The sequence below is a fragment of the Colius striatus genome, chromosome 11 (assembly GCF_028858725.1).
Source record: "Colius striatus isolate bColStr4 chromosome 11, bColStr4.1.hap1, whole genome shotgun sequence".
Taxonomy (NCBI): Eukaryota; Metazoa; Chordata; class Aves; order Coliiformes; family Coliidae; genus Colius; species Colius striatus.
This window is the reverse complement of record NC_084769.1, coordinates 15,423,508-15,437,495: the sequence shown is the minus strand read 5'-3', so window position 1 is coordinate 15,437,495 and position 13,988 is coordinate 15,423,508. Positions and strand designations below refer to the sequence as shown.

At 38.5% G+C, this 13,988-nt stretch overlaps 1 protein-coding gene across 1 annotated transcript in view; it reads right to left on the bottom strand.

Moving 5' to 3' along the window:
- Positions 1 to 13,988, bottom strand: part of CNTNAP5 (contactin associated protein family member 5) — a 219,257-nt gene that overhangs the window by 22,807 nt on the left and 182,462 nt on the right. Inside the window, exons 18-19 of the mRNA XM_062005163.1 lie at positions 13,462 to 13,701; positions 11,670 to 11,894 (exon numbers count right to left, since the gene is read on the bottom strand). Coding sequence (XP_061861147.1) covers positions 11,670 to 11,894; positions 13,462 to 13,701 — 465 coding nt within the window. The remainder of the gene's footprint in view (positions 1 to 11,669; positions 11,895 to 13,461; positions 13,702 to 13,988) is intronic.

Sequence of the window (13,988 nt, the reverse complement as noted above, 5' to 3'; positions counted from 1 at the left end):
CAGATCTGCACAGAGATATGCTGTGCTAGCTCCAGAACAGCCCAAGAGGGGAGCAGGAATAGTTTAGCCACAGTGCTGCGGAGTGCAGCGTGGCCTCTTTTTGCCACTTCTGGAAGAAATGAGTCTACGTGGGCTGCCACACTACTGTGAGGAGACCACTATCAGTCTCAAAACTGGCTTGCTACACATCATTGTAGCCTTCAATCTGTAATCTGCAGAAGTGTAAGTCATGACCGTGGGCCTAAACAGTGTCTCTCTGCTGATATCACACAGCTACAGAGTAATTTTAATAGGATTCCTGGTGGTTTCCTTGTGCAGAGGGAAGTTCTAGGAAACCAGTATTCGTGTCATCCCATGCTGGCGACTAGGTTGGGGATGACTTCTCTGAAACAAAACACTCCCAGGACACTCTTTCAGTAGTGATGGCGGCCAGGGTTAGTACTTGCTAGCAGTACACTAATGATCAGTGTCAGCATAACAAACCTCCAGGCACCTATAGGAATAGCATGGTGCCTTCAAACTTTTCTTTTGCTGAGGACAAGAAAGATGTTGTAGCAGCTCTTAAGTCTAGTGGTAACAAGGACACCAAACTGGTTAGAGATTTCAAAGCATTCTATCTGAAGAAGAGGAAAATATTCTCAAACTGCACAATGTGAAGAAATACTTCGGGCATGATGTTATGTATTTTATGCCTGAAACCTTTTCAGATTAAACACGTCAACAGGAGAATTATTTGTCTTTTGTCTGTGTCTACTGTAGTGACCAAGTGAAGGGTTAGAAACATCTGGTGGCTTTGTGGCTTATGCCCACTGACTTCACATTCATTCTGGATTGCCAAAGCTTTTATTTAAAATAGTAATTTTTAAATCATCGACTGGAAAATAGCACTTCAAGAGCAGTTTTTAATGACTTTAACTGGCTGGAGCAGCTGGCAAGACATCTTGCACCACTCAGAGAAGCTGAGATTAGTTCAGTTTGTGTGCCACGTGTGGTTGGCACACAAAGAATGTACAACTTTATTGCCATCATGTAACATCAGGAAAAATTATTTAAATCAGGACAGATGACAACTGTGATTTGGAAGAAATGTGTATGCATGAAAGAATGAAACACTGCATTAGCAAAAGGGCCCTGGACTACTCTTGCATGTCCCAGTGCCTCAGTGGCACTCAGAAACAGACAGAAGCTCTTGCTGCTATCTCAAACTGGCAGTCATCCTTGTCAGTGTAACATCCAGTGGTGGATGTACCATTGCATCCACCCTCAGCACTCACCTGAGGTATAGCTAAAAGAGAAAATAATTAAGGAAGACACCAACTAAACAAAGGGTAGAATACATTAGTGAAGCTATTAATGTTGCTATTATGAACAATAACAATTTAGCCCAGAAAGCCGTTTATAAGGTAGAAGTGTTTGTTCATTCCTGATGCAGATCAGCACATGAGAGTTTTCACAGAATCACAGAATCTTAATGGTTGAAAGGGACCTCTCTACCACAAAATATCTCTCTGGCAACTTGCACAGCTTCAGCATGACGAAGTCTTTCTTCGTAGCCTAGATATCTAAAAATGAACCATGGCTTTCTCAGTTAGGAGCATCTGCGTAGGAGACCTGCTCCTTAATTAGCAGCTTTTCCCCAGGGATATTTACTCAGTAAATTTACTTTTCAGTGGAACTGCCGCTGGTGATTCAAAAGAAAAGGCCCCATATCTTCAGCGTCTAGTGGCATTTAACTAAGAATGTACTTGCACATTTTTAGGAGGTAACTCTTGCTATTTTTTTGCAATGAGAAAACAAAGAGACAAAACTGTTGAATATGTTTGCTGATATGATTACTCAACTATTGCATTTGCTTAGATTGTACTGTTTCATAGGGTTTTCAAAAAAAAAAATCCACCCTTTAATGTTTTAAAATTTTTTCATGATAGTGAAAAAAAAAAGTTCTTTTTTGAATGCCTCTCACTCAATCCTTGAGACATTCAGGATTTAAGGATCATATTCAGGTGAACCCATACTAAAAAAAAAAAAAAATACCAACCACTTTCACACAGTATTTCTTCCACTTAGGGAAAAATGTACTTCCAAAAGCCCCTAAAGAGCCTACCTGGAAGCCCATGACCTCAGTCCACTTTGCAATCCTGCTAGGCAGCTGGAGCCAGATTAAGAATGTCACTTAAACATCAATAAATGTAGCTAGTTCTCTCTACATGATGGCAAATGTGTTTAACCTTCATGGACACCTCATTCCCACCAGCCGCCAGTTGGCTTAACACAGGCTGACCAGCAATTAAAAAGGAACCGGCAGATGCTTCTTGCTCCACAGCTAGAAAATATTGCAAGTCTAAAAGATGACCCAGAGGACCACAGTCACAGAGCTCATCAGGCACATACTGAGTGGCTTAAAGACAGAGCTTATTCCAGTCTTTATAAGGGGACCACTCATCTGAAAAAAAACAGCCCACATCCATGCCAACATGCCTGGGCCTAGAATGGGAACAGGGCTAATCTCTGGATGTAGGAAAATGATAAACATTCTCTCTAGTTTAGATCATGAGTAAGCATATACAGTGGTATATTTATGTACTCTGGAGACAATGGACAGAGTACTGCCACAATTTGGGATATACTAGCCTGATGGTTGTTGAAAAATTGTCTTCCTTCTTTCTGTCACAGTTTATCCATAGGCGAAATAGATGAATGTTAATAACCTTTGGAAAATTACATGAGACCTCTGCGTGAGCAGCAATTTAAAAAAATATTATTAATCGTTATCATTATCTCTTCATTCCTAGATATTTCTTTTTTGTTAAGGAACTGGTTACTGTTTCCTTTACAAAGTGATGCTACATTAATTATCTTTCTTTTCCCTGACGGTGGCCGAATGTAAAGAAGAAGAAAAGAGCTGAGGGCATTAGATGCAGTTATACCTCCCTGAAATTATCTGCTTTCTAATGGTGAGATTTACTCTGGTAAATTTTAACCTACACTTTTTCTACACATTCCTCCGAATTTTAGAAGTCCCTTTAAGACCCTTCATTAACAAAAGATATCTGTATGACACTATTGGATCTGATGCACAGATCTCTCCTCCTCCAAAAACTTATTGGATGCCATTAGTCTTCTCATGGTCAGACATTCAGTAAGCCGTATGGTTTACTCACTTTTATACATATAAGAATCTTGACAGGCTTTCATCTCACACTATACTTTTCATTTAAGACTAATGTAGCAGCCAGGCTGGCAGGAAAGCTTTTATTCTTTACCCAGTGAATGAAATAAAAAGTATCATCCCATGAGTTTTATTTCAAAAGTTCAACCTGGCTTTGGAAATTATGCATCATCACTAACTCTGTGAGAACAGCTCTTAGGCAAAAAAGACTGAGATCTTCTGTTGTGAGGAATTCATACCAACCTGCCCTCATCGAGATCCTGGCTCATCCATTTTTCTAATATCTTTCAACTTTTCCTGTTTCAGTTTTGGCAGTACAGATACCTGTTCAAGCAAGGCTTTGTTTCATACTAACCTAACAAATAATCATAATGTTCAACAATGAGAACATGCAAGAAGTTGGTCTGAACAGAAAAAAAAGAAAGCAGCAATCAATTTGAGCACTACATGATGTCTCTGGAGCTGGAAAGCAAGCATTAATCTTTTAAATAAAACTAGAGAAAAATAATCATATGCTGCCTCTTCTCAAATCTCATTTTCATTCTTGACTCATAATAAAGACAGCATGGAAATTTGTAGATTAATGGCCTCCTCAGTTTAACAATCCTCATTTGTGTTGAGCTCTATAGACACTGCCTGGCTGGTCATGAATGTCTTGGAAATGTTCTACTCCTCTGACCAATAAGCCCATCTAAGCACTGCATCTTTCATAGGTTATGCCAGCCTCTGACTGGAGAAGTTGGATCCTTTCATTAGTGATGTTCTCCTGATTGTAGCAAACTCTCAACGGAAATATTTGAGTTTCACAGCAAGCCAGAACCATCAGCATACAAAGAACACACTCATGTTCTTAAGTTATCTAATGGAGAAAATTAGAGACATGATGAAACATTTATTTAGTAACAACCCTGGTATAAGAAGCAAATGAAAGCACTGTGATGACTCTTCATTAGCAAAATATATGGTTATACATATAAACTTCCATTATTTTAGCTTCAAATGCATACATCTGCAACCTTTCACAGAATCTTAGAATGGTTGAGATTGGAAGTGACCTCTGGAACTCATGTTGTCCAATCCTCCCAGCTCAAGTAAAGACAGAGATGGCTGTCCAGGGCTGTGTCCAGACAGGTTTTGAATATCTCCAAGGACACAGACTCCACAGTTTTCTAGGCAAGATGTGTTAGTGCTCAGTCACCTTCACAGTAAAGATTTTCCTGATGTTCAAATGAAATCTCATGTATTTCAGTATTTCAGAGGCCTATTGCCACTTGAGTTGCCTTCCAATGACATCTGCTAGCTCTCTGCACTCATGGGTGCAACCTAACAGAGCCCATGAATTTATGTATGCCTAGTTTGCTGAAGCATTCCCTAATCTGATCCTGTTCCACAAAGTATACATCTTTCTTGCTACAGACTTTTTCCCTAGTCTTGACCTGGGATTCCTGCAGGCCAGTCTCTCTCATAAAGAATAAGGCATAAACATGGAATTTCATCAGGCAAGAGTGATAAAGCCACCTTTTATCCAGCCAGCATAACTGATATGAGAAAAAGAAAAAACCTGATAGGACTACTACAAGCAGGATAAGAGGAGATTTGCTTGGACCCAGACTGGCTTTTCTAAGTATTATTAGTTTGTACTGTATGTTGTGTGGAAACAGCTACACTGCTATAAGGCAGCACTTGAGCCATCAATTCTGCAGGACTACAGCTCTGACTACACAGCCCTTTATATCTGCAACACAGACAATTCACAACTTAAGAATGATTGAAAAATTACTACTATCCATCTTCAGGGCTAAATATTTTGGTTAAATGGGTTCTGAAAAGACTCTCATTTCAGAATTCTTAAAGACCATATACATATATATCTATATATATGTCTGTATATAAGGATATAAATATCTGCAGCATCCATTTAACCATAGGAGATTGTGATTCTGTCCTTCCTCCCCATCCCTTTCGGGACAGGCCCATACAAATCCAACAATAAAAGTGATCAACTGCAAAATGTGAGCTGGTGAGTTAAGTCTTACATGACATAATCATCTCCTCCAAGAAAATGGGAAAGTATGTTTTCTTCTTATCTGATTATCTGCAGCCAGTGGTCTGGGATTTTATGCCAGATACCAATAAGTTCAAAGTCAGTCTTGTATATATGCAGAGCACAGATCAATTATTAACTGCATGCTCAGCCATTCCTGCCCAATGTAATCCAATTATAGTTCCCCTGTTTTTCCCTTGTGGGTGTCCAGAACATCTCCTGACCCTTCAGTACAGCAAAATGATCTTCATGAGTACAAACTCGTCCATGAATTCAGCTAATGAGACAGATCTTTCGCTTCTCCTTTTGCTTCTTTCTCTTGGAAAGAAGATAAAAAAATCTGCCAAAGTTGTTGGCTGAATGTTGTGGCTGCTTCTCCTTTCAAGTTAGTTTTGCACACTTAAAGATTTACAGTGCCACATGCTAAAACAAACAAACAAACGGTTTAGCATGCCAAGTCTACCTCTCCCTTCAAAGATTTTAGTGGTGGATTTGAACTGCAAACTCTTATCAGAATTCCTATTTTCTGTGAAGCATGCTTATGGCAGGGAATGATCAAAGACTCCAGAGATGTTTCTAATCAGAGAAATTTCTTTGTTTACATAAAGAAACCACCTGTGAGATCTCCTACCACCCTAGCTCCTACTTATGGTGTCACAGACAGCCTCGTGTTTACAGGAAACTGGGGAAAAATTCTTTTACATTTACCACTCCTGATCAATTACTTACTGGTCCCCCACTCAGGAAATAATATTTCAGGGCTAATTAAAATTGGTTGAAATTGTATTTGGAAGATTCATAGTCCTGTCTGCCATATGACATCATTTATTGACTGTGGACCAGAGCTAGACTGGGAACAATTTTCATTCACTTTCAGTTGCTTGAAAACTAGTCACTTGAACACAGACGTCCCTCATGGTTCCCAGTACAGCTTACTTTCCTGTGCCTCATCTGCCAAAAATACCCAAACCTTGACATCATTTTCCATATCAGTCACATAAATTTTGCAGGTTGTTCATTGGATGTTTAAAGTCTGTAAGCCAAAAAATATTCTCAAAATATAAGACTATTGCATAAGCAAGAGGATAGCCTAGAGAGCTCTTCTGCAGCAGTTAGCTATGTCCTATGGTACTTGCATCCCAAGAATAAAACCCACAAGGTGGTAAAACAAAACAATCAGCAAAATCAGCTCCAAAATCCACCCCAGTGTTTCAGTAAGTCCATTTTTCCTTATTTATTTTAGCTTTGCCTCATTGAATTCCAGAGTGAACAACAGCAACAGAATCAAGATTCTTTGCCCCAAAAACTGAACTATCTTTACCACTGAATGACAAAAGCTTTGTTTTTGCTTGAGAAAAGTTGTTGGAGATGCAGCTCAACAGACTTGCAAGGCAAAAACAATAAGGAGAATTTACATGTCTTCAATAGAGAGGCTATTTATGACTTACAGGCAGGAGGAGATCACAGTTAATTTCTACTTCACTAGGAAGAAAAAAATCAGTAGCTCCCCCCTGAGGACATTTGTTTGGTTGGTTGGTTTTTTCCCAGAGTGTTAATTCAGGTCACATCTATTACAGGTTTGGGTTTCTTTTCCTATTTACTAAAAATATTAGCTGATTTCAAGACCTTATAGGACAGGGCAGTGGAGTCAATCTAGATCTTGGTACTATATTCTGGAGGATCAGAGACTTAACAGAAGAATTACTCAAGCTTTTTCATTTGTACTTTCGTTTTTAACTGTGCCTTTTCCCTTGTCTTTAATCTTTCCTATGCAATTTCAGAGTCTTGCTTTCCAAAATAATTTGGGAATAGAGCTCACTGTGATGGAAATAGTACTGGATAAAAACAAAGAAAAAAAAAGGACTCAAATAGTTTAGTTTTTTATGAGCAGATAATAAATACAGATAATTTTTCAATCACCCAGGGACAGTTTGATATTCTATCTCTTCTCTTTAATGCTGTCTATCTGCTGTTCTGCTAGAGTAGGAATCATATTGTTTCTGTAGGAAAAGCCAACAACACTGAGAACCAAGGCCTGGGAAATACATTTTCTAGACATATACTTCACCAAATTCACATCACATTTGATTACCTGCAGGATGGAAGGAAGAATGGAGAAAAGAGAAGCCATAACACCTTCTTTCTTAATATTTTTCTCCCCCATCAATGATTACCTTTAGAGATTATACTGGTTTCAGCTGAGATAGAGTTATTTTTTCTTCCCAGTAGCTGGCAGAGTTAGTTTTATTGGGAGAATAATTCTAACAATACAGCAATATTTTAGTTGTTGCTAACTAGGATTTATCCTAAATCAAGGATTTTTTTTCAGTTTCCCAAGCTCTGTCAGCACACAGGTGCAGAAGAAGCTGGGAGGAATCATGATTGGGGCAGCTGATGCAAACTGGCCAAAGGGCTATTCCATAGCATTGAACCTCATGCTCAGTATATAAACTGGAGGCAGATGATGGGCAGGAGGGGACTGCTGCTTGGTCATTGGTCAGAGGGTGGTGAGCAATTGCATTGTGTATTGCTGGCTTTTTTTCCCTTGGGTTTTATTTCTCTCTTGTCATTATGTTACTTCTCATTGCAATTGTTATTAATGCTACATATTTTATTATTGTTGTTATATTTTATTTCATTTAATTGTTAAACCATTCTTAGCTCAACCCATGAGTTTTGCTTTTTTTTTTTTTTTTTTCCCTATTGTGCTCCCCATTCACAGAATCACAGGATCTCAAGGGCTGGAAGGGTTGTGTGGTGCTTAGTTACTGGCTGGGGTTAAACCATAACAGAGATCAAGGCAAAATTAGTAATACTAAGATACTGGTAACTTGTTGAATTTGTGTAAAATGCAAAAATGTACAGTGAAAATTTAGCCTTGGAAGGGAAAAAATACTTTTTTTCTTGGCAGTAGTTTCCCATGATGTGAATAACTGCTGTGGACTGACACACTGAAAAGGCTAATTAGAGATGTTTACCCATTTTCTGGAGCTTAGTAATGGGCACTATAATTTGAAAATTCTACAGCACTTATTTTAAAAATATACTCCTAGTTATTACAGCACTGCTAATCTTTTGGATCTGGGAACAATATGACTATGTGAGCTTTACATACATAGCCATCTATACAGAATATACACACATCTATACATGTGTAACTTAAAAATCCATGTGTACAATATGTAAGACTGGTGAGAGGACAAAATAAGTTATTGCATGCGATTTTCAAAGGCACATGGATGATTTATAAGGGTAAGTATTAATTAATGGCAGAAAGAATCTCTAAGTTATCTTTAAAACTAACAGCTTTTCAAAACTGCCAGGACACAAGCCAATTGATCAGAGGTAAGAACAACATTGTGATATAGGTAAGTTCTTTGTGTAGGAGTTGCTTGTATAAATATTAGCTGCTAGACACTACTGAGCATCTCACTTTACAGAAGGAGGTCACCTGTATAAGTCAAGAATTGTAGCTTCTACATTGACGTATGTTGGTACTCAACACCTGTCATAACTTCACCTCCTTCATGAACCACCTGCCCTCTGTGACTCCAAGAATTGGAAGAGATTTCTGTGTGAGCAGCATTGACCTCCATGGGTGAAAATATGAGTGGGCATGAGGAGATTTTATTTCCTTTCCCGGATGTGACAATGGCCGGTTGAGTATCTCTAAATGAATCACTTTACTACCACAATTCTAGTGTCTCAAACAGTATGTACTGCATCTTCTAATGATATGACCTTCTTTAAAGACTGACAGTGCAAAGTGTATTTGGGTTAAATGTGATTATCTATTAATTTTACCGAAACCAATAGATTTTACAGGAAACGTTTCACACCTGATGGGATTAGATCATAGCTGCCTATACAAGTTCCCTTTCACATAAGCCCTTTTTAAAATAGTCTAACTATAAACAAGCCTTTCAGACACTTCCACTTCTTTTATGTTAAACACTTAACACAGAAAGTCTGAATTACCAGAAACATTATTCTCATTGTAATTTTTATTAACTAATAATGTTCCTAGTTATTTGTGGATAGAAGAAAAGAGGAATAACAGGACACACGAGTAGTAGCTTCAAAAATACGTAGAAAAGGTGAAGTATTTACTTCAGAATATATTTAAACCTTCATTATATACATACACTATCCTAAAATAATCTTGTAAAAGATGGAAAGGGTCTTGGCATTATGGCGAAGAATATTACTGGTTCTTCAGTGAGATTGCCCATTCCCATTACATCAGGAACCTAACCTTTATTTAAACAATCTGTTACCAGCAGATACTTGCTTAGGTCCTACTACACTACCAGATTCAGTAAGATTCCCTGAAAATGAGCCAATAAGAGAGAAGGAATAGTGCTCACTTTTAATACTATGAAGGACATTGTTATTCATAGTCTAGCTATTTTATGGCAAGCATAAACCTCTTGGAGAAAGAAAGAGTAACATATCTGAACATTATTTTCATTGGAATAATTTCAATGCCAATGAGACTGAAAAATAAGAGACACTAGATTTTAAAAATTAGTACCTTTCAGAGAAAAAGTAGAGAATATACATGGTTGAAACTACTATCTTGAAAGAATGACGTAGAAACACACATAGAGTAACAATGAAAGAGACTTTCAGGAGTTAACCAAAGTCAGCTATTTATCTTAATTCTTTGCATTTTACAGTCCAGATTTTTGAAGCCTGACATCTCGCCAACCTTTTAAGCTACTGTTATCTTCATTTTACAAGTAAACAGAGGTAGAGATCTGAGCAAAGCACCATTGCTTAAATTGCCTGAGTGTGCTGAGAGCTGCTCCAACTAATTTCCAGAAGTAGAGAGTCCCTACCTCAAACACAAAAAGGGAGGATCTGCAGATGGTGCTGTTGCAAAAATGCTCCTGCTGAGCTGCTACAAGAGCTCGCTGTGTCCTGATTCCAACCTCTTCCCAAGTTCCTTCTTCCAGAACTTCACAATTATAGCCTGCTTATGGTTGTATTTCATCAATAAAAGTCAAATGACTCATGTTTCTAAGGTCATTTTACACTGCTCTGGCAGCAGTAAAGGTGATTTAAATGGATATTACACTTTCTTTCACTTTAGGGCTAATTTTGATTGCCTGAGTGGCATCAAAAGATCTGACTGTAACTGAGAAGCCAATTCCAAGGTTTCACCTCAGCAGAAGCTAACTTCTGCAACTCTGGAGCTATGCACTGGAATATTCATGTACCTGAAAGGGACCTTAAGGATCATCACCTAGTTCCAATCCTCCTTCCACTAGACTGGGTTGCTCCATCCAACCTGGCCTTAAACACTTAGAGGGATATAACTTTCACCACGTCTTTGATAAATCTATTCCAGTACCCCATCACTCCCACAGGGAGAGCTCCTTCCTAATATTTAATCTAAATATACCCTCTTTAAGTTTGAAGCTATTACCTACTTATCCTATTACTACATACTCTTGTAAAAAGTCCCTCTCCAGCTTTCTTGTGGGCTGCCTTCAGGTACTAGAAGGCTACTACAAGGCCACCCTGGAGCCTTCTCCAGATTGAACAACCCCAGCTCTCTCAGTCTGCCTTCATAGAAGTGCTTGAGTCTTTTGATCATCTTCATGGCCCTCCTCTGGATTTGTTTCAACAGATCCATATCCTTCTTATGTTGGGGGCCCCCCAGCCAGACGCAGCACTGCATCTGGGATCTCATGAGAGTGAAGCAGACAGGGAGAATCAGCTCCCTCAACAATCCAACCATCCTTTGGTACTTCCCTTGATAATTCCAACATTCGCATCTGTCTAAGATTATGTTTGTCTGGAGTTAGTTTTCTGAAAGCATTGCAAGGACTTAGGATCCATAGTCTTACTAAGAGGATATAAAGCCTATGCCCCTAAAACCTTTATATGTCTTCAAAAAGTCCCTGCACCATGCACCTTTTAATAGAAAATGGATTTACCCCTCATGTTTCGGTCAGTGAACCTAGAAAACCAATATTTTTTGGTATTACTCTTCAAACGTACTGGCCAAATTCCATTGAAAAAACTCAGTGAAGGGCAATACATGTGCCAAGACAGAATGCAAAAGATAAAATGATTATATATTTCTGCACCAAATGTTCTTGTACATTCATGGTACTTCTCGTTCCCTTGGAGGCCTAATGGATCTCAGTGTGGAATAAATAGCAAGGAATCGCTATTGTACAGTCTTGCCAAATGAAAGTCAAGACACATTTTAAGCACCAACAACACGATTATTCATAGACCGTATAGGCAAGTGTGTCACTGAATGTCAAATAAAGGGACATAAACAAGAGTGACGGCCATTTGTGTGAACTGAATACTATGAAGATGATAAAGTTGCAGACATAGAAATGAACTTAAATCAGTACAGAACTCCACATTATTCTCACAAAAAAAACTTACACAGTTACACTGGTCTCCCTTTGGTAGCAAATCAAGGGTACTTACCATTCTTGGAGAGAATCACAGCCAAATATTCATGAAAGTAGGTGTTGATGTACAGCAGAAGGCTTGGAGTATGTGCTGTGAGAAAACTAAATGCAATATTTTCCTTGGACATGACAGCATCCGCATAAATGGCAGAGCTCGATGTGCTTGCATTTTTTGTGACAGGATAAGGTTCTTGGAAAATATAGGTAATGGAAGTTCCAGCTTCAAATAATGCAGAAACCTCTGAAAGCATATACAAATCGAGAGAATAATTTCAGCTGCTGCATTTTCAGATCTCCCAGACAGGCATGGACACAAACTGACTGCCTCAGAAGTAGAATTTTGCAAATTCCCCGACCCAACTGACATCATTGTTCCTTAATTTGGACGAGCAGTATGTCCTTCTTTTACAGTCTATGTCTGGCACAGTGAAGGACAATGTATGAAGACAGGCTTCTAAACTCAACTATTTTAGTGTTGGAATCAGTGATTCACAAGATAGAATAGGCCAAAATATCTGTCAGCCAAATAAGTACTCATTTCACTATCTTCTAACAGCTGACAGGTAAGGCAATATTCTGTGTCTTTCCCTTAGAATAAAGACAATACGATTGTCCTTTCCAGATTCCCTTTTAAATAAAGTCATTATTAACACAAAACATTGACCCAAAGACATCTAGTAAGGGAAGCTACTTTTTGCAGCTCCGAAGGAGAAGAAATACCTCCCTGTTCATGTTCAGATCCTGAAAACTCATGATAGTGTTTTCTCTGAACACAAGATGGTATGGCCATGAATTGCATAGACACAATAACAACATTTTGTTCTAATGTAAGGCACAGTATAGTCAGGATGATAGTATCTTCAGCTACAGCTTGACTGCAAGTACTTTCTCCAATAAAGCAGCTCCACCTTTACAGCAGCATTTCCTAACAGGACACTATGTGGTTATTTTATATACCTCTTAAGGTGTCAAATCCTCAGCTCATTTACATGAGCATAGTTCAGTGGACTGCAGTACAACTAAGCTGATATACACCAGAAGACGTATCCTACTTAGTAAACCTGTCTCTAAATGTTTGTGAGGTGAGGAGCAGGTGTGGAAATGAAAACACTTACAGTGCACCTTCTTGCTACTAAGCAGGAATTTTGCTAGTTCCCTTCTCTCCCAAAGAGAATGCTTTCTAAATTGAATGTTCTTTATTTGCCCTGTTCATTTTCTGCTATTGGCATCATCTTCGACAAGCCACCAGAAAGGTTCAGCAAGGACACATTCACAGCAGTCTGAACCTTGCAAATCAGTTTTCTCCTGAACGCTTCATGCTTATTTTTAAAATCTCTTAACGTTTGGATGAGTTGTCATAGGAATGGCAAAAAAAAAAATTCAAAAGACTACCTCTTTTGTCACAACATTGCTCCAAAATTCTGTAAAAAATATGATTTTGTTGAGGTGGACAAAACTGAATGAAATTTTAAAAAAAGCAAACTAAGCATTCAGACATGGACAGACTATTAGGAAAAAAAAAATCAGCCTCATTTCATGTCTGGTTGAAGTTATATGCAGTCCAATACAGGAATCATACTGGTATATAGTTGCTAACTTTAGTAGTACAATAGTTTTCATTTCTGAGGCCATCACTGAAGTCAACAAAAAGAGATGTTACAGCCTGCTTAAAATAAACAATAATGCCAAAGGGACAGCTGATACTAAAATAACTTCTTGTGACATGGGGGACATCAAGCTGAGATGGATGAAACTCTGCTGTAATTCAGAGACCGTTGAGGACTCAGGACCAAGGTAGAGCTGCCTACCTTCCTTGCAGAAAGGTCCTTCATAGGCTGAGCTGGTACAATCACAGGCGTAACCATTATATTTCTCCACACATTTTCCTCCATTATGGCACAGGTTACCATAACTGCTGCAATGTCCTGGACATCCAGGTTTAACACCAGATGTTGTTTTAGCTCTTTCTTCAAGGTCAAGCTTCTGTCCATTTAAATGCAGAGATCGGATGCATCCCAAAAAGCCCTTTTGTCTGGAAGCTGTTCCCCCTGAAAAAGAGAGAAAAAAGGGCAAGTATTTATTGGTGAGTCTGCACAGTAATCAGAGTCCTGAAGTCCAGTCCAGAGGTAGAAATATAAAAAAACCAAATTTTAGAAAATTTTACCTACTATATATCAATGCACACAGTGGCACAAAATGACAGATGGAAAGTCCTGGAAAATAAAGGTCTCTTTGGCTTTATGAAAGAATTGAAAATCAGTATGTGACACTTTCTTGTTGCCATTCTTCTCTTTTCTGCCTTATCTACTGCCCTGTCTGGCATTTAAACTGTAAC